At 48.1% G+C, this 23,767-nt stretch overlaps 1 protein-coding gene and 1 long non-coding RNA gene across 3 annotated transcripts; one reads left to right on the top strand and one right to left on the bottom strand.

Annotated features, from left to right (window-relative positions):
• Positions 1 to 1,857: 1,857 nt before the first annotated feature.
• Positions 1,858 to 8,671, top strand: LOC115071398. 2 transcript variants are annotated; one of them, XR_003850487.1, is made up of 3 exons: positions 4,241 to 4,613; positions 4,977 to 5,741; positions 8,406 to 8,671. It is a non-coding gene; the product is annotated as an uncharacterized LOC115071398 (long non-coding RNA). The 2 variants fall into 2 exon arrangements; XR_003850492.1 differs by lacking the exons at positions 4,241 to 4,613; positions 4,977 to 5,741 and adding an exon at positions 1,858 to 2,145.
• Positions 8,672 to 13,737: 5,066 nt separating this feature from the next.
• LOC103739044 (glycosylation-dependent cell adhesion molecule 1-like) lies at positions 13,738 to 15,941 on the bottom strand. The gene is made up of 4 exons (XM_029566174.1): positions 15,875 to 15,941; positions 15,101 to 15,143; positions 14,078 to 14,337; positions 13,738 to 13,868 (listed from the first exon to the last, which is right to left on the bottom strand). The coding sequence occupies exons 1-4, from the start codon at positions 15,939 to 15,941 to the stop codon at positions 13,738 to 13,740; spliced, it is 501 nt and encodes a 166-aa protein (XP_029422034.1).
• Between the last annotated feature and the right edge of the window lie 7,826 nt (positions 15,942 to 23,767).

Below are 23,767 nucleotides of genomic sequence, written 5' to 3' on the forward strand. Positions count from 1 at the left end.
GCCATGGCTGCAGAGCCACAGCTGTCAGGGCACACTTCTGGCTCATGAATATTTAAAGTTATGGGGGATGTGACTGAGGTCACCTAACTGCCCATTCTCCCTGCTCCCTGCCACTGCCCTCAGTTAATGGGCCACACCTTGTTTTTACTTAACCACTCTCCCCTGGCCCCACTAACTTTATAACTGAAAATTCTCACAACCAAGCCCGAGGGCATGCAACCAAGGTGGTAGAGAGAGGTAGAGAGATGGGGCCACCTGGGCTGGGATTCTGGAGGTAAAGTGCAGAACTTCTCTCTGCTACCAACACTGTGGGTGACTCTGGGATTGCTGTGGTCTCCCATGGGGGCTGTGACCTGCAGGTGTCATCCTATTCTATTACTCTGTTGTGAGTCACAGGTGAACCAGTCTCAGCTAAGAAGTCTCAGAGGTAGTATGAGAGTGAGGAGGACCTTACTTCCAGCTTCCAGCCACCCCGACCTGTCCAGGCAGCAGTGCACACGCCTGTGTGTGTGAGACACATGGTGCTCACACATGCCTGTGTACAGACTACACAGTTCTCCCATACTCCTGTTTGTGAAGGGCACAGTGCTCACACGCTTCTGTGTGTGGAATGTGATGCTTGCATACTTGCCCACATAGTTATTTGCACACATTTGCACTTACTTTCCTGTGGAGGAAAGGGTAGCAGCTGTTTTAAAAATTATTTATTTAATGTGTATGAATGTTTTATCTACATGTATATGAGGGCACCCGTGTGTGCAATGCCTGTGGAGGCCAGAGGAGTGTCTGGAACTGGGGTTACAGATGGTTGTTAGCTGCCATGTGGGTGCTGGGAACTGAACCCGGGTTCTCTGGAAGAGCAACCAGTGCTCTTAACTCCTGAGCCATGAAGCCCTTAGTAGCTGCTTTTAATTCCCAAAGGAGTAACAAGCCCACCTGAGTGTTCCCCCAGAAGCCACACGCTTATCCCAGGTGCTGTTTCTCTAGTCTTTCTGGAACCACCTCAGAGCTCCTGGCCTATGTTCTGAGCATCCTTGCTTGGAGAATGAGTTGCTGCTGGGGTGGCTTTGCTTTTTTGAAATTTCCTGTGTGTTAAGGGTAGAGTCTGTGACATAGGGAGGTGGGGGAAGGTGTGGGTAGTTCCTGAGACTTAGTCCCTCAGACCTCAAATCCCCATTTGGGTAGATGTGTGCACTCTCAGGTGACCTGGAAGAGGGTGCATTCTCTGACTGTGACTGCAGAAGGCCCATCAGCCTGTGAAAAAGCCCTTGGCTGCAATTCTGCCAGGCCGGGGTGACAGCTCTGCAGCTGGTACTCTGGAGAATGAGCCAGCACTGCTCATTCAAGCAGAGGTGTGCTCTCTTCCAACCACAGGTGGAGGAGACTTTGGGAGTGGCCATTCTTTGGGCTAGAGAGCAGAGGACACTTGTCCCAGGGACTGGTGTCACGAAGGGTTGCAGCCACAAGCCAGAGGTGGGAGCAATGGCAGGACGTGACCCCGATGACCTCTTGAGATACATGGGTGCCAGAAGACCAACCCATGGGTAGCTGCTAACCCCTGTCCTCTAACAGGTTGAATTGATCCTTTCAACAAACATTAACACATGCTAGGCAGTATGCTAAGCACTGTGGTTACTGATACATCTGAACTCAAAACAGATCCAGTGTCAGTCTCCTGACAGCTTTCAGCCTAGCAGGTGCAAGGGAGTGGTGGGGGCCCAAGTACTTCCATCCAGGACTGCCAAAAAGGGGGGGGACAAGATGCTATGGCTTCTGGGCAGCCAGTTGGAGGTCAGTATGAGCTTGGGCTGTTCAGATCCATGGGGTTACTTCCATACTTAGTTCTCTTCAGCTTGGAGGTCTACCTGGGTTCAAATTTCAACTCAGTCACTTAGCATCTCTGTGACCTTGAACAAGTTGCTTAATCTCCCTGAGCCTGAATTTCCTCAGCCTTAAAACTGGTCACATGAAGATAGAGGCAGAAATTGAGGCTGTGTTGTGTCAAGCCAAGAAACGGCTGGGGCCGCTGGAAGCAGGAAAAGGAAAGAAGAGCTGTCTTCCCTATTATAACGCATCCCTGTCATGGACAGAGAGGACTGGGCTGACTTGGTCCCCATTAGATGCTCTCAAATGTTTGCTCCTTTGGTGAGTCCCAAAGCAGAAGTGAGGAAGGGGATACTAGTACCTTCCAGAATTCAGGAGATGGGGGGGTAGCAGGGCACCCCTGCCTTTTTTCAGCCATGTCCTGCCCCTCCCCACAACTTGTCGGATCAGCTGTTTTTTTAATGTCCAACTGTGTCCTCATCAACATGGGTGATCATTCTGCCCTGCTAATTAACACCCATCCCGTTAATGATTAAATCTAACGACTTTGACTTGGTGGTGGGGGGATGGAAAATTCCAAAGTCACAGGGCTGGATGAGGGTAGGTTACCAGAAACAGGAGGCTGAGGCCTCCCGGGTCCGTGTGTTGTTGTAGGTGCCTGGGGGAGCAGATGCCAGCTTTTCTCCTGGGGCTCTCAGCAGGGGAGGGTGGCTTCAGGGAGGGGCCATTTGAAAGTTACAGCTTGGCCTGAGCCTCAGCCCAGCCCTGCGTTCCTTTTTCCAGGGGTTTCAGTAGTTCCTCTGGGTCTAGGGTGAGGAGCGGGGAAAGGGGGTCAGGAGTGTTTCTAGTCCCTTTCCTCTTCACAATGCCCCCTCCTCTCCATACTGTGACCCCCTTTGATATCTGGCTGAGGGGGTTGGGAACTAGTTCTTCACAATTCTCTGTGAAATTATCTGTATGGTGATTGGGCTCCTTACTCTGAAATTTCACCTGCCGTTTTGGTGCCTTGACCGTTAGCTTGGCTGGACTGAGAACCACCTGGAGATTAGTAAAGCATGCCTGGGAGTGTCTGTGAGGGGTCTCTAACCTAGTCAATGGCCTAATCCACTGATGGGTTCAAAATCTGAACAGACTCTTGGGAGCTGGTAGAATTGTGGAGGTGAGGCTTGGTCAGAGGGAGCAGATCCCTGGAGGCGAGCCCTTGGGTGTATATCTTGCTCTGGCCCCTTCTGTTGCAGTTCCTCCCTGCTTCCATGAGGTGACTAGTCCCTGCCACACACTCCTGTCTCCACAGTGTTCTGCCTCATTTCAGGCCCAGAATCAGTGGAGCCAGGGACAAGGACTGAAGCCTCCGAAACCATGGGAGTAATCCTCCCTTAAGTTGTTTCTGTCAGGTCTTTTGTCACACTGACACAAAGTCTGTCTGATTGACTAGTTGAAATTATAATTTTAATTCATTTTTACCTGGGTTTGTTCTCATTGTGCCTGGGGAGAGTGCTATAGGTTCTAACTCCACTAGCAACTCTGACAAGATTGTTACAGAAAAATAGCCCAGAGGTGGAATGACCACCAGAGGGCAGAAGATCTTATTTCAAACCCAGGTTCCTTCCTTTGGCTCTTGGAAACTACATTGTTTTATTCAGTCTCAGAGGCCAGGTGCCCACAGGGCTGGGGGCTCAGCTCTCTTGGCATCTCAGCGGGTTATAATGTTGGCCCTGCCTCCTGGGTTTTTGAAGTCTAACCTCTGTTTTTCCAGCTGAGGTATCAAAAGTGAATCAGTCTGCATCAGACATTAACAGCCGTTTACCAAGCACCCACACTGTAAAGGGGTGCAGAGGTGGAAGGCATGCTCTCTGCTTGGTGAAGGCAATTGGGGGATAGGTGGAGGGAGGCCCTGAGAAGCAGATGTTGTGAACTTGCAGCAGTAATAAGTGCTCTGGGAGGGTGAGGAAAGAACAGCTGAAGGAACGGGAGATTTCTCAGAGGAGGGCAAATTAGAGTTAGATTTTCTTCTCCCTTTTTTTAGAAGATGAGTAAGGTTTGGGGAAGAAGAATGTGAGACTAAGAGGGAAATCGATTGACAAATTCCTGGGGGCTGAGGGAAGTGAAGTTAAACAAGGGAAGTAGAAGGGTTGCCTGAGCTGTGCTGAGGACTGAGAGGAGGCTGAGGTATAGTGCAGTAGGGGAGCGTAGGAAGCTGACATTTCCCAGTGCCAGGGAGGAGGCCATGACGCTCTGTGGCTGGAAGGGTTTTATTGTTCTTGGAGGTTATGGGGAGATTTGGAGTTTAAGTGTTCCAGAGAGGAAACGCTCACTGGATTTGATGTCTAGTGGGCAGGAAAGGAGACTCAGTTGCAGGAAAAAGCTTGCCACAAGGGAGGGGGTGAGCCCCAGGACAGTCCTGATCCTCCCAGTCCTTGAGTGATGTTAAGCTAGTGGTTTTGCTTTTCTGAGCTGATTTTTTTTGAACCTGTGGAATGGGGATAATAATTCCTGCATTCTAGGGATGTTTCAGGTATTCGGATGGGATGAGGCACATAAAATTCTCAGTACAGCTCCCAAGAGCTTGTTAAATGCAGCATTTATTATTCAAATGATAACTGTCTTTAGATATTTCAAAAACTGTCACATGTAAACCAGAACCAACTCATCTGTGGCACGCTACCTGGCCGAACCATTGATGGACTTGAGAGGAAGGGAAGTTCAGGCTGGCTGGGATGGAGATTGCTCCATTGGAGCCACTACAGTTTGGAGGATCTTGTCTGAGTTGGAGAGAGCTCTTGCTGGAGGTACCCAATTCAAAGCTGGGGCGGGGGTGGTGCTATCTTAATGCTTTGCGATCCTGGATGGTTATGAAACTATGCATAAAGGCTGATGGGTGAAAGATTCTATAATTCCATGGAAGGAGAAGAGCTCCTGAGATGGGGAGAAGGAGCCAGCAATGAGCAAAATCAGTGCTTTGCAAGTTGAGGGCCAGGTGGTGAGGCCCGAGCTGCTCTGTCTCCTCAGGTCAGGGGAGGGCCTGCTACAAGTCTCTTGGGGGCTGTCTCATTCCTCCTCCTGCCCTGCATGCTAGAACTGCATATTCTGTGACAGAAATTTGCTAGTGGGGATGGATGGTCTGCTTTTATAAAAGTCTGTCCCCACCCCAGCCCCAGCAGTGCATTGAGAAGTCTTCATCGCTGTGGCATCTGAACATCAGATACTGCAGTGGGTTCTCTGGGAGGCAGCCTTTTTTCCTCATCTCTGCTAACCCTTCAGAGGCTGGGAGTGGATCACTGGGTCTCTGAGCAAGAAGGCTTCTTGGTCCGAGAGGTCTTTGCCTGCCGTTGGTTCTCTGTGCCCACTTCCATCAGGAACTTGTCCCTTCCTCACCAGGGTCCCTGTGAACTCTTCTAGCCTCTTTGTGGTTCCTGCTTTCTAGAAAAGAAGCAGCAAATTCATCATCCATTCATTCACTTATTCAATTCCCTCATGAATTCAATTCAAATTAAATCATTGAACTCCAACTGTGTCCCGTAATTACTCTTCAAGGTACCTGAGAGAAAATAGTGAATAGCAACAATTGATTAGTTCCCAGGTTTCATGGAACAGACATTTTTGTGAGGTAAAAAGTACACAAGTAAATGTATAAAAGAGATAATTTCAAAGCAAAGTAAGTGTAGTGGGGGTGTGTAAGTGTGACGACAGAAGGAACTGGTGAGGAGGTGGAGAATAGGGTGGCCAGGAGGCTTTCCTCAGGAATACAGCACTTGAGCTGAGGCCTGAAGGATGCAAACAGCAAGAGGAAAGATAAGGACAAGAGGCTTGAGCTGGGAAAAAGGTGATGTGTCCAAGGACCTGGAAGGACACCAGCATGGCCAGGATGTATTGTTGAGAAGAGTGGATCAGGAGGCTGGGAAGCTGGAGCTCGCCTGGTAAGGATTCACATTTTACAGGCTGATGGGATCTGATATGTACTTTAAAAAGATTGCTTATTATAATGAATGGAAGATGGTTTAGAAGACTAGAAGCAGAGGCATTAGTGCAGGAGAGAAATCCTGGTAGAAGAGCCGAGGGAAAGGCAAAAATCAAGATTTATTCCTCAGAGCTGAGCTTGGGGATGGATTACGTGATGACATTTAATGAACTAGGAAGAGGAGGGCAAGCATGTTAAGGTACTACTAGTTCAGATGTGGTAACAAGGTCATGGCATCACAGCATAAGAAAACAAGTTAACAGGGCAAGATGGCAGCTCCACAAAACCAGGACTTTCTGCCTTATAAATCTTTCTTTTCCAATATGTGGTCTAAGATAGCCGTGTCAGCTCTCACCTGTTTTTCTCAATCCAGGTACTAGGAGAGTTTAGAAAGAACAGGAAGACATATTCCTTTTCTGTCAAGGGCACAAGGTGTAACTTGCCTGTGTTAACTTTTCTTGTTGCTGTGACCAAATACCTAACAAGAAGCAAGGGAGCCTAGGGAGCTCGGTCAGTAAAGTGCTTGCTACGCAGGAATGGGGACCTGAGTTTGATCCCCAGCATCCCTGTGACAAGCCAGATGTGGTGTTATGTCTGCGTTTGTAATTCTTGCACTGGGGAAGGAGAAACAGGCAGATCCTTGGGCTCCATTGTCAGTTGCCCAGCTATCTCAGTGAGCCTCAGGTCCCAGTGAGATATTCTGTCATAAAACAAGGTGGGCTGCTTCTGAGGAATGACACCTGAGGTTGATCTCTGGCCTCCACACACACATACACATGCATGCCTACACTTCCCCATGTACCTACACATACATGGATAGGCATGTGCACCTCTCATCTTCCACACAGAAGAAGCAACTTAAGGGAGGAAGGACTTATTTTGGCTTGCAGTTTGTGAGGACACAGTTCATCATGCAGAGGAAAGCATGGGGACAGGTGACTCAATGGTGGCAGGAGCGTGCTATAGGACTCCAGTTCCTCACATCTTAGTGGAACAGGAAGCAGACAGGAAGTGGAGTCAGGCTACAAAACCTCCAGGTCTACTCCCAGCGAGCCATTTCCTTCAGCAAGGCTCCCCTTCCTAAAGGCTCTACAACCTTCCAAAACAGCACCACCAACTGGGGACCAACGGTTCCAAAACATAAACCTAACATTTCACATTGATAACATTGACCTAATGTGTGTGCATCTCCTACTGGCCAACACCTAGTCAGAGGGCTACATTTAGCTATAAGGAAATTGGGGAGATACAGTCATCAGCTACTTGGGAAACATGACAGGGTCATTGACTTAGAGTTGAGATCAGCTCAGACTTATTACGGCTGGACTCATACAGTAATGGAGATGGAAGGGTTGTAGACAGAGGGTGGGATGATTGAGTTTAAGATTCTGGAGGTCCTAGAGGCCAAGGACTTGAGCAGCCCAGGCACTGGAGAAGTCATCTGCACAAATGGTGATGGTTGTCAAGGATCATAGGAGCAAAGGGAAGAGGGAGACCAGGCACCAAAATCATCTTCAGATGAGGGAGAGGGATTGGGAAGAGGGGCAGATGTGGTCTAAGCTTCCAGGGAGGAGAGATTTTGAAGGAGGAAGATGTGGTTTAGAGCAGCAATGGGGAAAACCGAGGGTTGCCCCTTGCCAACTTTTGGCTCTGAGCTTGTCAGTAGGGACTGTGGGATTCTCAGGTGTCTTAAAATGTGATGTAAGAGGGTGTGATACATGATATGATGTTCAAACAAGATGCTGGGAACATCAAGACATTTGTTGGGTATAGCTCAGAAGTCATGGACAGTACATGAAAGGATTTCAGATGGAGGGACGAGGCAGAGAATTGGGTAAGGCTAGGGGCTAGCTAAGCCAGGTGGGATGGGGGTCTGGACACCTGAAGTCCCTGGAGGCTTGACTTGGTCCTGGTGATGACTGAGGTTGACATCAGAGGCATGGCAGCAAGGGCTTGTTAGCCCACCTTCTAAGAGCCATCAGGACACTTTACAAATCTTAGTGCCTGTGTAGATGGCTTGGGGATCTTGGGCAGAGATTCCCGTGGCTTAATGTAGTGGCCAATCCAACAGGAACATGTTATGAATGGGTGCAGAGTTCTCAGTGGCCCCCAGAATGATGTTCCCATCATAGATCATGGACTGTTAGGTTCCATGGGCAATAGTGAAGTAAGGTTGTAGATGGAACTAAGGGTGTGCTAGTCAGCTGGCCTTAAAAGTAGGGAGACTGGGGGCTGGAGAGATGGCTCAGCAGTTAAAAACACTGGCTGTTCTTGCAGAAGACTTGGGTTTGAATCCTAGCACTCACATGGTCATAAAAGAAGGTGGGCTGCTTCTCGTGGTTAACAACCATTTGTAATTCCAGTTCCAGGGGATCCAACAACTTCTGGCCTCTGCAGGCACTGCATGACACAGGTGCTCTTACATACATGCAGATATAACATTCATACACATTAAATAAATAAATATTAAAAAAAATAGACTGTCCTCCATCATCCAGATGAGCCCAGGATAATCCCTACCATAACATTCATACACATTAAATAAATAAATATTTGAAAAAAAAATAGACTGTCCTCCATCATCCAGATGAGCCCAGGATAATCCCTACGTCCTTCATTGCAGATGAGGCACACGGAGGAGACAGCTGGATTGACAGCAAGGGTGAGAAGGCCTTGGCTGCTGATGTTGGCTTTGAAAATGGAAACCAAGGGCCAAAGAGTGTGGGCAGCCCCTGGCCCCTGAAGAGCACCAGGAAGCAGATGTTCCTGGGAGCCTCCAGAAAGGAATGTACGCCTGCCTGAGCTCCCTGATTTCTGCCTGGTGAGACCCACCAGGGACTTAGGAACTGCAGAATTGCAAGATAATAAATCTGTGTTGTTTTAAGCCAATGACTCTCCAGCCATTAGAAACTAGTATGAGATGAAAGTCTCTCCTCTGTGATGACTGCTCCCTCCTGCAGGCTGGGGTGCTGTGACAGCTGGGCAGAGGAATGGTTATTAGTTTCACGAAGGGTGGAGTTAGTGAACTAACAGCTGTGCCCCTCAACGGCTTTACCTCCTGCCCTCCTGCCCTCTTTGAAGAGGGCACAGGCTTGGATGGGGCTCTCTTCATGTACCCTCCCCCAGAGAGCTCTGCTCTTGCTTTTTGGGTTAGTGGCTCAGGCAGGAGGAAGGTGAGGGGCCCTCTTTGGACTCATGGCAGCTCAGTGGCATTTGCTCACTCTGAGTGGCTAGAGAGGTTGGGGTGTGTGGGTTGTCAGCACTGGTCTGGCCATTAAGAAAATGGACTCATTCCTGCTCTTGTTTTCTGGCACTTCTTCATTGGTAGGGCTCAGGTGTGGAGGGATCATGGGTAGTGGGTCTCCCTGGAGCCTTGATGGTGAAAGATGGGCTTGGGACTTCAGGACCTCTGTACAGTGCACTTTAATGTGAAAGGCTCCAAAGGCATCTGAGCTGCAGCAGTATAAGCACTACTGAGGCTGGGAACGGAATCTCCCCAGTTATATGTGGGGACGCGGCAGCAGCCTGAAGTGGTGGCTTCACTGTGCTAATCTTTAGTAGCTGATTGTCTAACTTGGCTTTGAACTGCATTTAGGGCCTCAGAGAGAACCATGGAGGGATGTGCTTAGGGCCTGGCCACAGGCTCCTGGAATTGTTTCCTACTGGGCAGTCTGCAGTCGGCTTGGGGTTGTAGATGCCTTAACCTCTCTGCCTGGAGCTGAGGATTTCAGAGGCCTATGGGGGGACTAGCCACACAGAGGTATGGGAATTCATAAAGAGGAACAGGGTCCCACTAGGAAGGAAATACCATTGCAGGGAAAGTGGGAAAACCCAGAGGAATTACCACAAACCCAAAGGATTAGAGAAAAGAAGTCCCATTCCTGGATCATTGTCGTTAGAAATCAGGTTTACTCAGGACATCAGGGGACAAGGGGTCCTTGAGATACAAGACCTTATGCTGCTCTTACAGTAAGAAAAGTCAGACAGGAAGGGACAGAAGGAAGGAAGGAAGGAAGGCAGTTCTATTAACTGAGTTGGGGGGATAAAATTTCCTCCCTCTTTCCTTCCCTCCCTCCCTCCCTTCCTCCCTCTCTTTTTCCTTTCTTTCTCTTTTCTTCCTCTCTCCTCCCCTCCTCTTCTTCCCCCTTCCCCCCTTCCTTTTTCTAGTAGGGATATAGCTCAGGGTTTTGTTAGGTAGGTGTTCTCCTGAGGAGCTATACCTCAGCCCAAAGATAACACACACACACACACACACACACACACACACACACACACATACACATACACACACGCACACGCATAATTTTGGTCTTTCTGAGACAGGGTCTCCCTGTAGCCACAGCTGGCCTGGATTCATTATGGAGATCAGGTTGGCCTCAAGCTCACAGAGATCAGCCTGCCTCTGCCTCCCAAGTGCTGGGACTAAAGGCGTGCTCCATCACGCCTGGCCAAAGAAAATATTTTCTTGAGAGAAAGGTTGAGTTGTTAGAGTCTGAGATTGAAATAATAGTGAAGGAAAAAGGAAGTGTATCCATGCCAAAATACTTTTGAGGATGGGAACTAAAAGCTACTAGAACATTCATTACTAGATCAGGGACTTAACTATGCAAAACAGAGAGAGGTCGCTAGAGGGAGCACGGGCCCAGGAATCTATGAGTCACACAGGGAGATGAAAAGGGAGCCTAAAGGCAAAACTGCATTTTGGGTAAGTTTTAGAGGGACACAGTTTAATTTTTAGGGGTTATTGCCCATACTATGACAAAACAGGTTCAGAAAACACACCACAAAGTTACAAAGAAGATAAACACCTTCCAAAGGGAATTCATGCACAAAAGAGTTATAGATTGAGTTATACTTACAGGGAAAAATGTCTCCCTGCTCCCCGCTGCCCCATGCCTGCCCAAGTGCTAAACTAATGGCCGAATTAACCTCTGATGTAGATTTCTGTTGCTGAAGGTTTACGTTCACATGCTGAAAACACTGAAGTGCTGGTAAGGTTGAGAGTGGGCACCCGCTGAAGGGTGCCAAGGCTAGCTCTCTTTTCTTGGACACTACCTAGTTTTTGCCATGCAGCGGCTGCTGAGCCCAGACCTTCTTCCTGACTTTGGAATTGGGGAGACACCTCTTCTATTCTAACTGCTTAGCTAGCAAGAGAGATTCCTAACCCTTGACCCTGAGTGGCCATGAGCTGCGAGCCCATGATACCCTCAGGAAGGGCATGTGGTGGCTTGCATGTAACACAGATTGCGGCTCGAGGCCTCCTTGCGGCCACACGCACTTGAGGTGCTGTGTCTGGTGCTGTCGGGAGACACTGTGCTCTTGTACCTTGAAGCACATCAAAAATTTCTTTGACCTCTTTGTCCTTGTACTCAAAAACTTGTGAAGGAGGCTCTGGGCGAATGGTTGCTCTGAGCCCTGGGAATATGCTGAGTTTTGTTGCTATGGAGCTGGTTCCAGTGTATTCCATGTATCCTCATTACTCTGACTTGGAAGAAAGATGGATCTTTGGGCATGGATTAAGTTAACATTGGAGATGCTAGAGGAAGTATATCCATCTCGTGTGGGCGGAGGGGGAAACACCAGGATGTAGCCCTACCCCCCATAGACATTTCTGACCTCCCTGAGCAAAGAGAGCACTTTCTACCCTCCTCATCTCAGGTGTGTGAGGTCCCAATGGCCCTCTCCAGCCACAACTTATAGCTCTAGAGATGTAGAGGCAGGGAGAGGAGGAGCTGGGGCACCTGTCTCTGCCTGGTCTTGGGAAGCTGCAGTTTCAGATAGCACCTGCCCTTTTAATTCCCGTCCAGACAGTGTCCTACCAAACAGCTGTGTCAGTGTGGAAACCCCTCTTTCTCCTGCTTGTCCCAGAAGGTCACAGAGTCTTTCATATGGGGAGACTGGGTGAGCCTGGCGATGCCTGGGGGCTAGAGCCTTGGCCAGGTGAGAGCTGAGTGCTCTTAGGAAAGGGGAGGTCTCAGGGAATGGCCATACCTGGATCCCTTTGCAGTGAGATCCCCATGGCTAGGAGTGAGCAGGATAAGAAATTAGGAGAGGAAAGGATTTTGGACTTTCTTTTCCTTGCATTTTAACTTAAAAGAGCATACATTTCAGTTCTGGTCTTTGTTCCTTTTGAAATTATCAGGGGATTCATATATAAGTTTAGACCATTTTTGGGTTCCTGGTGTTGAGCTGTTGGCTGTCATACACTGACACACAGAGCTTATATTGTAGATCCCAAATGAGCAAGTTCTACTGAGCTGACGGGGCAGAGGAAGTAGAGTCTAGGGCACAGCACATTTCTGGAGTTAATTCCTGTCTTATCTGGATCTAATTCAGAGGCCTTAGGGGTCATCAGTAACCTGGTCCCTCCACTGGTTCCAGGAGGACACAAAGCACAGAGAACATGTGCTTACTTTCTTCAAGTGAAAATGGAAATAATAACTTTTAAAGTCTGTTTGTAAGGATTAAATGAATAAATATGTGTAAAACATTTGTAAATAGGGCTGGCCACATAGAGGCAGCTATATAGACAGGTGGGTTATATGGTCACATATTTGGTCACAAGTGGTCAATCTGGAAAGTGGGAGACTGCTCAGAGCTGGTTACTCCTTCCCCTCCAGGTTTACTGTGGATGATTACAGACCTCTCACGCTGTAGCAGAGAGAAAAGAGAAGGCTGCTCTGTCCTGGGCCCTTTCCCTCCTACTTGTCCCCTCTCCACAGGAGGGCTGGGGTGGAGGAAGTGGACACTCACCAACCCTCCTACTCCTTACTCCTCTGGGTGGGAGGGACACAGATGACCTTTCAGGGGTTGCCTGCCAGTGGCTTTGAAGCTGTACCTCTGTGATTCAGTGAGTCAGCAGGGGTGCCCTAGGAGACTGGAGAGCGGAGAGCCTGTTTATCTTGATGTCTCTGATCCATTTTTAATAGGAAGCTCTGCACTTATTGGCACAGCTACCCAGCAACTATAAGGTGTGCACTTTGATTTCCCACTGGGCAATGAGTCTCTGTAGTGGTCTGAACTGGAGGGTCAGAAAGATGCATGCGCGATGTCTTAATCTCCCAGAAATTTCAACTTTCCTGGGAATAGGACACTAGAGATCAGAGATGGTTCCTTCCTGCTGCCCTACCTCCCCTCAAATGGGCAGCCTTCTCTCCCTATGTTTGTAAGATAGAAAGAGACCTTCATTTTCTCATGTTCCACATTCTTTCACAGTGAAAGCTGCTCAGGGTTGCTGGGAAATGAGAGCATAGTAGGCAGACAAGTAGTTGGTGGATGTTAGCTGAGTGGATAAATGGATCCAACATGAGAAGTCCTGGCAGGAGAGTCTGTGGGAAGCCCTGAATCGGAGTGAAGGCAAGAGAGTAGAGGACGGGACCAGGAGCAGATAGCACACAGTCCAAAAATGTGTTGGAAAAGGAGAGCTTGGATAACCAAGGATGACAATGCCTAGGAAGATCCGTGAGGGGAAGCTTCTAGAAGAGTTAATTGTGACCAGTCCTACAGGGACAGTGTAGAGGGTCAGAACTGAGAAGCAGTCATGGGGGCCTGTTGTTGCATGTGACCTTTGGGAGAGTAGCTGGTAGGTGGGAGTAAGCTGATTATAGTGTATGAGGAGGCATGCGGATGACGCATGCATAGGTGGGGAGGGATGAGGAGGGTCAAGTTTGGCAGAGGATGTTTTGGGTGGGGAAGCTTCAGCAGGCTGGTAAGTTGAAGAGGGTGAGAAGTTTGAACCTAAAGTAGTAGGGTAGCTGAAGAAGAACCCTAGTCAAGCGAGGGTATTTACCTCCCTTCTTGGACCCAACAGAGTCGCCAGAGATCTGGGTTTAGGTTGCAATACTTTAATGCACAACATGGAGGAGCTGGCTGGGAGGTGGTAGCTGGGGTGAGCAGAGTGTGGACGCTGTAAGGCCCTCCCGTGGTCCAGCCTGGGTCTTGGTTAGGCATTCCTGTTATGGCTTCACAATGCCGTTGGAACCAGGGATCATGCCTTCCGCATAATTCGTAAGTACTTTAACCATTTTATCCAGATCCTTCCCCATTGCATGGCTGATTTTGGCTAGTTTTTCCTCTGAAGTAGTTGCTGGAATTTGGAGAAAGAAATATCCAGTTAGGGCTGGTTCCTTGCTCATTCCTCCCTAGCAACAGCTTCCTGCAGCTCGTGGGCATTTGGTGGATCATTTGCTCTCATACCTAAACTTTGTCCTTCTAGGACTTCTTTTCGCCCTAGGCCTCCTTATTTCTAAGTTACTCCCTGCCCTGCTTTTTTTCTGCTTACCACCTCCCCCAGACACTTCCCTTCTTCCCGGCTCATACCGGCTGTGGGAGTGAGTCCCGTGGTCTCCTCCGACTGAAACGTAGCACTCTTGGGGCTGCCCTGAAGTGGGGAGTGATACGACTGGGCCTTATGACTCTTTGGCTTGGGATATTCTATCACCACATCGTCACTGGAAATCACTTCTCTGAAGAAGAAAGGCTCCTTGGAAGGGTCTTCACTGGAAGCGTGCTCCTTGCTGGCCTGGCTGGTAGGGGTAAACTGGGCAGCTGGGACAAAAGACATTCAGGGAGTGAAGGGCCAAGAAAGAGCTTCTGGGGGAATCAGAATGTCCCTTAACATGAGCAGGTCATCAGGGTTGAGTCATTGCCTAACTGACCTACAGTACCATTGAGGTCCTCTACTGGCATCCAGATCTCTGAGCACATACAAAAGGTACATGCAGGATTTCAAGCGCTGTGCTTAGAAATTCCACTTCCCCTGGCAAATTCACCTTCCCAGTTAAAAGCCATCAAATTTGCAAACACTTCTCCCTTTGCTTGGCCTGTAGAAGGAACTCATTAGCCTTGACTTTTTGCCTCTGAACTCAGTATCATTCCCTTTGTCTTCTCTGCCTTCTCCCAGGTAAATCGGGGAAGCTAACTTGAGATTAAACCGTGTCTCCAGATAAACTACAAAGCCGGACCCTGCAGTGTTCATAGGTCCAGAGGGTACCATGAACCCTCAAGAGGGTCCATGGTTTTTGGGTTTTGGAGGTGCAAGCACCTATTAGCAGCGAGGCTCCCTGACCTCACAGTGAGCTGAAACCTTTTCCTTGCCAACATTTGGGTGTGAGGTACTGTTCTCATTTTCAATTTCTAATGACTGTACAGTGTGAGTGCTGTTCAAATGGTTCCTGGTCCCCAGATCTAGGGGATTAGTTCACTGGGAAGGGTTAAGGCCAACACAAGGCAGGGCTGTCTGCTCACCTCTTCCCAACATTATTTACTGTCCAATCTTTTACCACCACCAGCTAAGGGATGCTAGCATGTGACTTACCAGTGTCTGAACTCTGAGTCTTCACATGGAGTTCATCTCCGGGCCCTGTAGAAGAAGAGGTTAGAGTCTCTAGCAATCTCAAGACAGCTGACATATGACCTGATCCTCTGTAGCCACCCCACTGTAACCTCCTCAACCTTTCTTACTCTGTTTTATTTGTTTTAGATAGGTCTTGCTCTGCAGCCTGGCTGGCCTGGAACTTGTGTCAGTCCTGCTTCTGCTGAGTGCTGGAATGGCAGGTGTGCACCCTGTGTCCAGCTGTTCCTTTACTCGTTGCTGTGTTTCTTAGCGTTTCTAACACACTAAGTAATTGATTCAATATACTTATTTTTTCTTCCTCCTTGAATGTAATTTCAGTGATGACAGAGGTCTTTAACGTTAGTGCATCTCAAGACCCTGGTACTGGATTTGGCACAGAGAAAATGCTCAGTAAATAGTTGTGGATGTGATGTACGTGCATCTTGATCTCACTGCACAGAGGGAGCTCAGAGGGTCCAAAACAGTGACTTTGCTTCGGTTGTGCTAAGTCAGCCTCTGGTGACATAATCTAATCCGAATCTTGGTTGACCCATAGTCTGTCCTGAAACCCAGTCTTGGCTTTCTGGATGGCTGGTCCCTGGAGGCCGCATATCTGTCTCACCCCCTTTAACTCCTAAGTCATCCCAGCAGCAGCCTTTTCATTTTGCATCTTATCATCTCTGCTAAGGGATGCTGCTCAGCTGACAGCCCAGTCATCTCCAGGGGACTAAGGGGAGCCGGAAGGCGGGTACTCTCACCAGGCAGGACAGCACCGAGGGAGGTGTAGGTGAGGCTGCCAAGCAGCAGGATGATGAAGAATTTCATGGTGTCAGCAGGAGCAGGGTCACCTTTTCCTGGGAGACTGCTTGGAGTGCTGGGGCAGCAGACTGGCAGGGGTTTATTTATTTTGGGAGTAAGGATGGGCTAGGGGGAAGCAGGTTCAGGATTGGGCCTGGAAGCAGGCCAAACTTCCCTTCAGTTCCCCATTCTGAATGTATGTAATTTTGGGAACTGGTATTTCTGGGAAACCAGTTAGCAGGAAAGTAAGGCCTTCCGGCCTTCCTTTGGCCTGCCATGGCCAGGGTATGCCAGCCCCGGGCTCTGCTTCATCCCCCTGCGCCTTGGGGATAACTTACAGAATGGGCCCCCTTCTTTCAGGTTACTCATTACTGATATGATTTCACTCTTTTTCACATAATCATTTAATTAAAATCTGTCTCCTGCAGGAGAGTGAGACTTCCCCAATTCTGAGATTATACTTGCTTTGCTTACCATGACTTTTCCAGCACCTCTCTAGCAGCTGGATCATGGTGGGGCCTCAGAAAATACTACTTCTGTGGCTGAATCAGGAAAGGCTACGTGGTTCTTGAGGATAAAGCCAGGGTTCACTCATTTAATTCAGAATGATTGGGAAGCTATTTATTCATCAAAGAAACATTTACAGAGGTAAGGTGACTTGTACAAAGCATGTATATTTACCATGCAAAGGACTGGGTTTCATTATGACATCTCCCCCGCCCCCCCCCCATATAATATACTTGACTTGTGTTCATCCCCCAATGTCCCATTACCCTCTTTGGTCCCTTTTCCTCCTGATGATTACCTTTCTCTTCCCAAATGCTTCCCCTTCTACTACATTTATTTTATGTTTTATATACCTAGATCATCTGGATGTTTTTAAAGCAGCCCACTTTGATTCCACATCTAGAGTCTGGGGACCCTAAACAGAGCAGTGGGATATCTGAGGAAGCCTCTGGAGGGGAGGTGGAGGATAGACCTAGTACTTAAATCCTATCCTGGGCTTAGGGACTGAACTGGTTCCTCTGGATCATCTCCAGACAGGAGAGGGCTGCTGTGCACTGAGATGGAGATCCTGGGTGCATGCTTGCTGGGCACACACTGAGGTCCAGCCTGTAGAGCCCTTCTGGGCTTGGCTGACTGGTGTTAGTCCTTCCCTTCCTTTGAGGAGGCCCCAGGGGTTGTTCTCCACTTGCCACAGCAGGGATCTCCTTGGGTAATATGAGGAAATGGAGGACGTTTTTCTTGGGCTGCTTCCCATCTTCCTTTCCTGCCTGGTTTCCCCCTCTCACCAGCAATGACCCTTCCATGTCATAGAGCTCTTAGGAACAGGAGGGGGCAGATGAGACCATTCATAGTGAGTCCATGAGGAGTCAGCTCTGTAGACTTTTTTCCTAGTATACCTAAAAGCCATCATCTCCAGGCCAGGCTATGTTAGTAGTTTTCCACTGCTTTTCTGTTCTGCTCCACTGTTCACCCTGCATGCTAATGTTGGAGAGATCTGGAGTTCATGCCACTTCTCTTCTTGAAAGTCTTTAATAACATTCACCCATGCGATCAGGTCCAGACTCCTTGGCCCTCCACATCTCCCACCTCAGCTCTCACCTCTGAAAGATGTTCCTTCCTCACTGAAGTGTTAGGCTCATACTATTGCTCTGTTGGGAAGCCTCTCTCTGTCCATCTGCTTGGGGTGCTCCTACATTATGATCTTAACCCAACTTCCCCGCTGGAGTGAACAAACCTCCTCACCATCCTGTCTCCCTTAGTGAGTCATCTACTCCTGTTTTTATTATTGCATTCCACAACTGTTTATTGCATGCTTCCATCTGTAAACTTTGGACATCTAACAGTGAATGAATCATCTGGTTCCTGGCTTGTCTAGCCTTTATTGTCTAACATATTACATTTTATTGTAATTATATGACTTGAAACCTATTGGTCTTGTTGGTCAGTTACTGTTTTGAGGACAGGAGCCATTGTTAGTTTATCTCTGAATCTCAGTTTATTTAGCACAGATCTTAACACTTGCTGAGTGCTGAAGTTTGGTTTTGTTGAATGAGTCAGCTTGCTTATTCAAAGCTGGCCCCTGGGGGGGATGATTACCCTGGGAAGTGTTTCAAGTGTGTTGTGTGGGTGTGTATGATGTAGGACTTCTGAGAGGCCTTCATCAGGCAAGTATTTCAACCAGAATACACTGGATGTTAGTGCTGGAGCTCCAAATCTAACATAGCAGACCTGCTCCCTGTTCTCTGACATAATGAGGCAGATACAATGCAAGGCACCTAGTTAGATGTGAATTTAATAGTAGCAACGAATATTTTCTAGTGAATATCTCAAGTACTGCATAAGATGTAAGTGTGTCTCAAATATGTCTGAAATGGCATTCAATTGGGTGGTCTAGACTTACTTGCTGAGTTTTGCTCTCAGGACATCAAGTTAGTCTTCCTATGTTCATCCTTCCTGATCTGTTGCTCTAAGACCCAGGCTAATCCTTATGCTCAGGTGCAGGGGAAAGTTGGACTGGAGAGGTGGCCGTAGGCTAATTCAGTAACTCCCTCCTGAGAAAAGAGGGCTCAGAGGTTCTTTATATACAAGGTCATCTGACTTTGGTCAGATGACCCTCTTGTCCTATTTAAAAATATTTATTTGTTTATTTACTTCTATTTTATCTGTAAGAGTGTTTTGCCTGAATGTATGTAAGTGCACCCCATGTGTGCAGTGCCACATGGAGGCCAGGAAAGGGGCATTGGGTCCCTTGGAACTGGAGTAACAGATAGCTGTTAGCCATCATGTTGATACTGGGAACCGAACCCAGGTTCTCTGGAAGGACAGCCAGTGCTCTTAACTGCTGAGCCGTCTCTCCAGCCCCTATCCTGATTATTATTGTTTTTGTAAGAACCCTAGACTTTCTACAGAGGTAACCACCAACAAACTGGGTATAAGAAGGACCAGTGGCTTCCGAGGAGGCCTGGATAAGACAACTGCCCATTTCTGGTGGTCCATATTGGATGGTTCCTAACCAAGTCAATGAGGTCACTGAACTTTGAGACAGAGGGACAAAGGGAAAAGAGAGAGGGACAAAGGTCAGAGATGTAAAAACAGTGGAGAAGGAAAAGCGGAAGCAGAGAGAAGCACACTTGGAGACATGCAAGTGAAGACACCAGCCTGAACGAGCTCCTGGACCTGAGGTTCTGGTAGGATGACTCAACACAGCCACTGGAGACTCACAGATCAGTTACCTGCACCCTGCCCAGAACTCCATGAAGCCTTCTGAGATGGTTCTTGTTTTTTCTTCCTTCCTCCACGTTTGGAGGTAACCTGAGTATGTCTTCTAAATTAGAAAGTCTGTTTTATCCGAAGGCATGGGGCTGATGTCCTGCCTCTTGCTCTACAGAGGCAGATCAAAGATGTTAGCATCTCATCAGGACCCCTGCATCCAAGCTCCAGCTCTTCCAGTGCCTCACTGTGTGGTCTGGCTCCCTACTCTCCCTATGAGCTTCACTCTCCTCAGCGAGGAGGATATCCAGACAATGCTCCAACGAGCTCTAAGATGCTTGTATCCAGATCTAACAGAGCTTGAGTCAGGGGTAGAAAACTTGCTAGGGAGGGGTTTCATTTTAAGAAGGAGAACAGCATCCAGCTGGCTCTTCTTACACTTCAATGTGTACCAGAATCAGATGAAGAGTGGTTTTGAACTTCCTTTTCTCTTGACTTAATATGTCTGGGATATAGTCTAGGAATTGAAAAACCAGCATCCAGGGCAAGTGTTGAGGGCATAGTAGCCTAGACCAGACGAATAGCTTCTGAGCAAAAGTTTATATGTATACTTCTTTTTTGACAAAGAATTTTGGGAGACAGGATATCAGAGAGAGAGGCTGGGCGGGGTGGAGAGGGGAGGGAAGAAGGGAAGGAGAAGAGAAGAAAAGAGAAGTAAGAATAAATCTGAATCTGGACCAGGGCACTGGAGACCAGCATTCTGTGAGGTCTGACCTTGAGCCAGATGCATGTTTAAACTCTCATAGGAGTCTGTAGGGTTCTATTGGTAGCTAGCTTTTGACAGGCTGGGAAAACAGGCCCAGAGAGGTTAAAGAAATTTACCAAAGTGATACAGATGCCAGTTGGCATGGCTGAAGGGGGTTGGTTCTGATTCACATGCTCTTCCCACAATGCCTCATTCTGCTCTGCTCCAAGCAGCATCAATGTCAGCTTCACTAGTATAGGGTCCATAAACCTTTGGTGTCACAGTGGGGTTCTGCTTCACACATAGTGTGCTGGTCTCACACCATAGACTATCCTAGAAGGCATTTCTGACTTCAAACACTTCTCAAGGTTCATGTTGCCCACAGGAACACAGGTAGGCAATTCTATTACCAGAACAAGGAAGAAAATAAAGGTGCTGCCAGGGATCTTGGAGGGCAGCAGAGCCAGAGGTCTGCATTAGATATGGGTGGGAGGAGGACATGGGGAGAGTCAGCCAATGGGGCACATATAGGAAGACCCCATTGCAGGACCCTGGAGCAGGCAGAAGTGAGAGAAGCTCGTATCTTCTTCTAGTCAGGCTCTAGCAGTTCTTCCTGAGTGAGAGGCTTCATGGCCACTCTGTCCCAGTCTGGTTCACTGGGTGACATGTGGGATGCTGAGCAGCCAGCACGTGACTGGTCCATTCTTCCATGCCTGTTTCAGCCACTTCCTGTGGAAACAGGGTGGTCTGAGCCAGACTTGGTTCACTCTGAGCAGTGTGGGAAAACACTCCATCTGGAACAGAATGGGTCCTTGTGACCATTCCCACATGCTCATCTAGTGCTCTGGATTGGGAGAGTGAGTGACCATGGACAGGAGAGGCAAGTGGGCCGGATATGCTGGAAGCTGCTGTTGTGGGCCTGCTTCGTGCTCATTTATTTACCCACCGTGGAGCGCCACACAGCCACCTCCCCTCTGCACTTAAGGAGCCATCCTTCAAATTACATAAACAAATGCCTCAGTTGACTATTGTGTTGGCAGTCTGTGAGGCTATCTTCCAGTGGACATCAATCAGCACATCAGGGTGGTTGGAGATGAAATACCCTGGAGGCCTCTACAATACAGGTGGCAAAGAACCACAGCGGGGGAGATGGAGACTTTCCCTGGGGGGAAGATTGAAACTCAAAATAACTTGCCTTTTTGATGCAGAGGGAGTTAGGTCACTCGTGAGTTGATAGAAAGAATGCTTAGTGATAGAAAAGCAAAACAGGCTACACTGAGGTGTCAGAGGTGTTTATATTCCTGTTAATTTAGGCAGTTTTTCGGTGCTGGAGATTGGATTCAAGGCTTCAAAAATACTCTAAGCTCTGAGCATAACCCAGAGCTTCCTGAACACAGATGTGATGTGACCAGCTGCCTCACACTCCAGCTGCCATACCTTCTGCCCCATAATGGCGTGAACCTTCAAACTGTGAGCCAAAATAAACTCTTCTTTCTTCATCTTGCTTTTGTCATATATTTTGTCACAGCAATGAGAAAAGTAACTAATACAGGCGCCTTCACTTGTGATTAATGGACATTTCAGTTCAGTTGACTCAAACAATCCGACAGCTACTATTTCATGTAGAAAGAACACTGAAAGGGGCTTGGTTAGTCCAGCACCTCAACAAAATCAAGAACTTAGATTTTGTCCATTTCTTCACACTGATGTTCTTGGTCCTGATCTTTTTCTTCAGGTAACAAACTGGGGACTTTCACTCCCCACAATAGGCAGAAGAAGGAAAAGGATGTCTCTCCTCCTATGTGACTCTGTGTGTGTGTGTGTGTGTATGTGCATATGTACGTGTGTGGATGTCAGAGGCCAATATTTATTTTTTTGAGACAGGGTCTCACCACATAGACTAGGCTGACCTTGAACTCACAGAGATCCACCTGCTTCTGCCTCTGGATTACTGGGATTAAAGGCATGCTCCATCCCTCCTGGCCAGAGGTCAATCTTGGATGTTGTTCCTTAGGTCTTTATTTATTTATTTTTATTTTATGTGTATGAATGTTCTGTTTGCATGTATGTAAGTGTACCATGTGTGTGCAGTGCCTGTGGAGGCTAGAAGAGGGCGTAGAATCCCTTGGAACTCGAGTTGTTAGCTGCCACGTGGGTGCTGAGAACCAAACCCAGGTCCTCTGGAAGAGCAGCCAGTACTCTTAAGCACTGAGCCATCTGTCCAACCCCTTCAGGGTCTTTTTTTTGAGGCAGGGTCTCTCACTTGGATCTTGGGCTTGCTGATTAGGCTAGAACGACTGACCAGTGAACCCCAGGGAGCTCAGCCTCTGTATGACTTTTTTTTAACATCAAGAGAAACCTTTGTTAGAAGTTTTATGATAACACTTCCTATGTTTCAGAATCTCATCTTGTTTCTTTGAGTGACAAAAAACCAGTCTCTGTCATGGGGATTGAGACCATCCTGATTGTCTCTGACTGCCTGTAACTCATCCCTTGCCGCCTTGCCTTCCCCAAGCACCATCACAAGGTGGAGTGATATGGGAATAAAGCGTCTGTCAGCAAGGAGAGGGGGACTTATGGCTGGAGAGCAGACAGTCTAAACAGCATTTAGTGTGTATATCCAACAGTCTAAACTTGATGGGGTTCACATATGAATTGATTTTGTGTTACTCAAATCATGGCCTCAAAATTGCCCCCTGGACCTTCAGGTCTTAGTAATAGCTTAGCTATGTGCTACAGCTAAGCCCCTGTTTAAAATTTCAATCTTGTATCCAACTCAGCACTCTTTCCCCGTTTCCTCTCTCCTCCTCCTGGTCCTCTGCTTCTCCTGATGTGTTTAGGTCAGGAAGAGGGACTGGATCAACAGAAAGAAATAAACATCCGCTACCTGATTATTTCTGCAGTCTTCTCTGGCCAAGACCAGCTGCCCATATTTTCTGTGTGGGGAGAGCCCAGATGATGATCTCTAGGAAGGGGTGCATTGGTGAGCTCTTGGAGGATCTTCAGGATCTTCCCATTGCAGTTTTCACACCCCCCCCCCACCAGCAACCACTCCTGGCAGTCTATGCTGTATCTTTCCACATTTAGGGTCCTTTTACTGAGAAGGGTAGGATCTGACAGGACGGCGGGAACCACAGGATGCCGGCCCACAGGGAGCCTTCACCTCTGTCCCACTCCTTTCAGGACAGCATGCTGCTCACCACACTGCACCCACCCCACTCTGCCTTGTAGCTCTCTGACTGTGCTTTTTCTGCTGTTCAGTAGGCACAGAGGGCAGCTTAACAAGTCTGCTGCAGAAGCAGGTGTTGAACTTGGAATGATATTTCTGTTTTCTTCTTGCCAGGCACCAAGCCGCTGCTGTAAGTTCATATAAGCAAGGTCCCGGGAGCCTATAAGATTCCGTTTCCGTATGGTCATGCACGATACAATCTTTCCGTTCCCTTTTCCGTGATGGTCCCTGAGCCCTGGATGGGTGAGGAATCCTATCTGGGGACACACACGTAGTCTCTTATTTTCTACACTTTGGCCAGTTGTGGCCTTCTGTGTTCATTGATCTGTGTTACATGAGGAAGCTTTGCTGATGAGAGTTAAGAGATACATTAGTATTCTGTTTAATCCCTTGTTTCACTATGTTCTGTGAGCCTTAGGTGTAGAGGTCCCACTGTAGATATGTCACTCTGTCACTTAGGGTTGGCATCTCACAGGCACTCATTCTTCTGTGTGTGACCAGTTGTGGAACTTTGTACTAGACTTTGACTATTGCAAAAGAGCAGTCAGTGCTCTTAACCATTTGAAAAGGAGTGAGGGCTGTGAGTACAGCTGAAGACTCCATAACAAGAAACACTGCCAGACAGGAGAAACCTTCCTTTGAGTTGTTGGCCAGAGTAGTCCA

This window comes from Nannospalax galili, unplaced genomic scaffold, assembly GCF_000622305.1.
Source record: "Nannospalax galili isolate Female #2095 unplaced genomic scaffold, S.galili_v1.0 scaffold251, whole genome shotgun sequence".
Classification (NCBI taxonomy): domain Eukaryota; kingdom Metazoa; phylum Chordata; class Mammalia; order Rodentia; family Spalacidae; genus Nannospalax; species Nannospalax galili.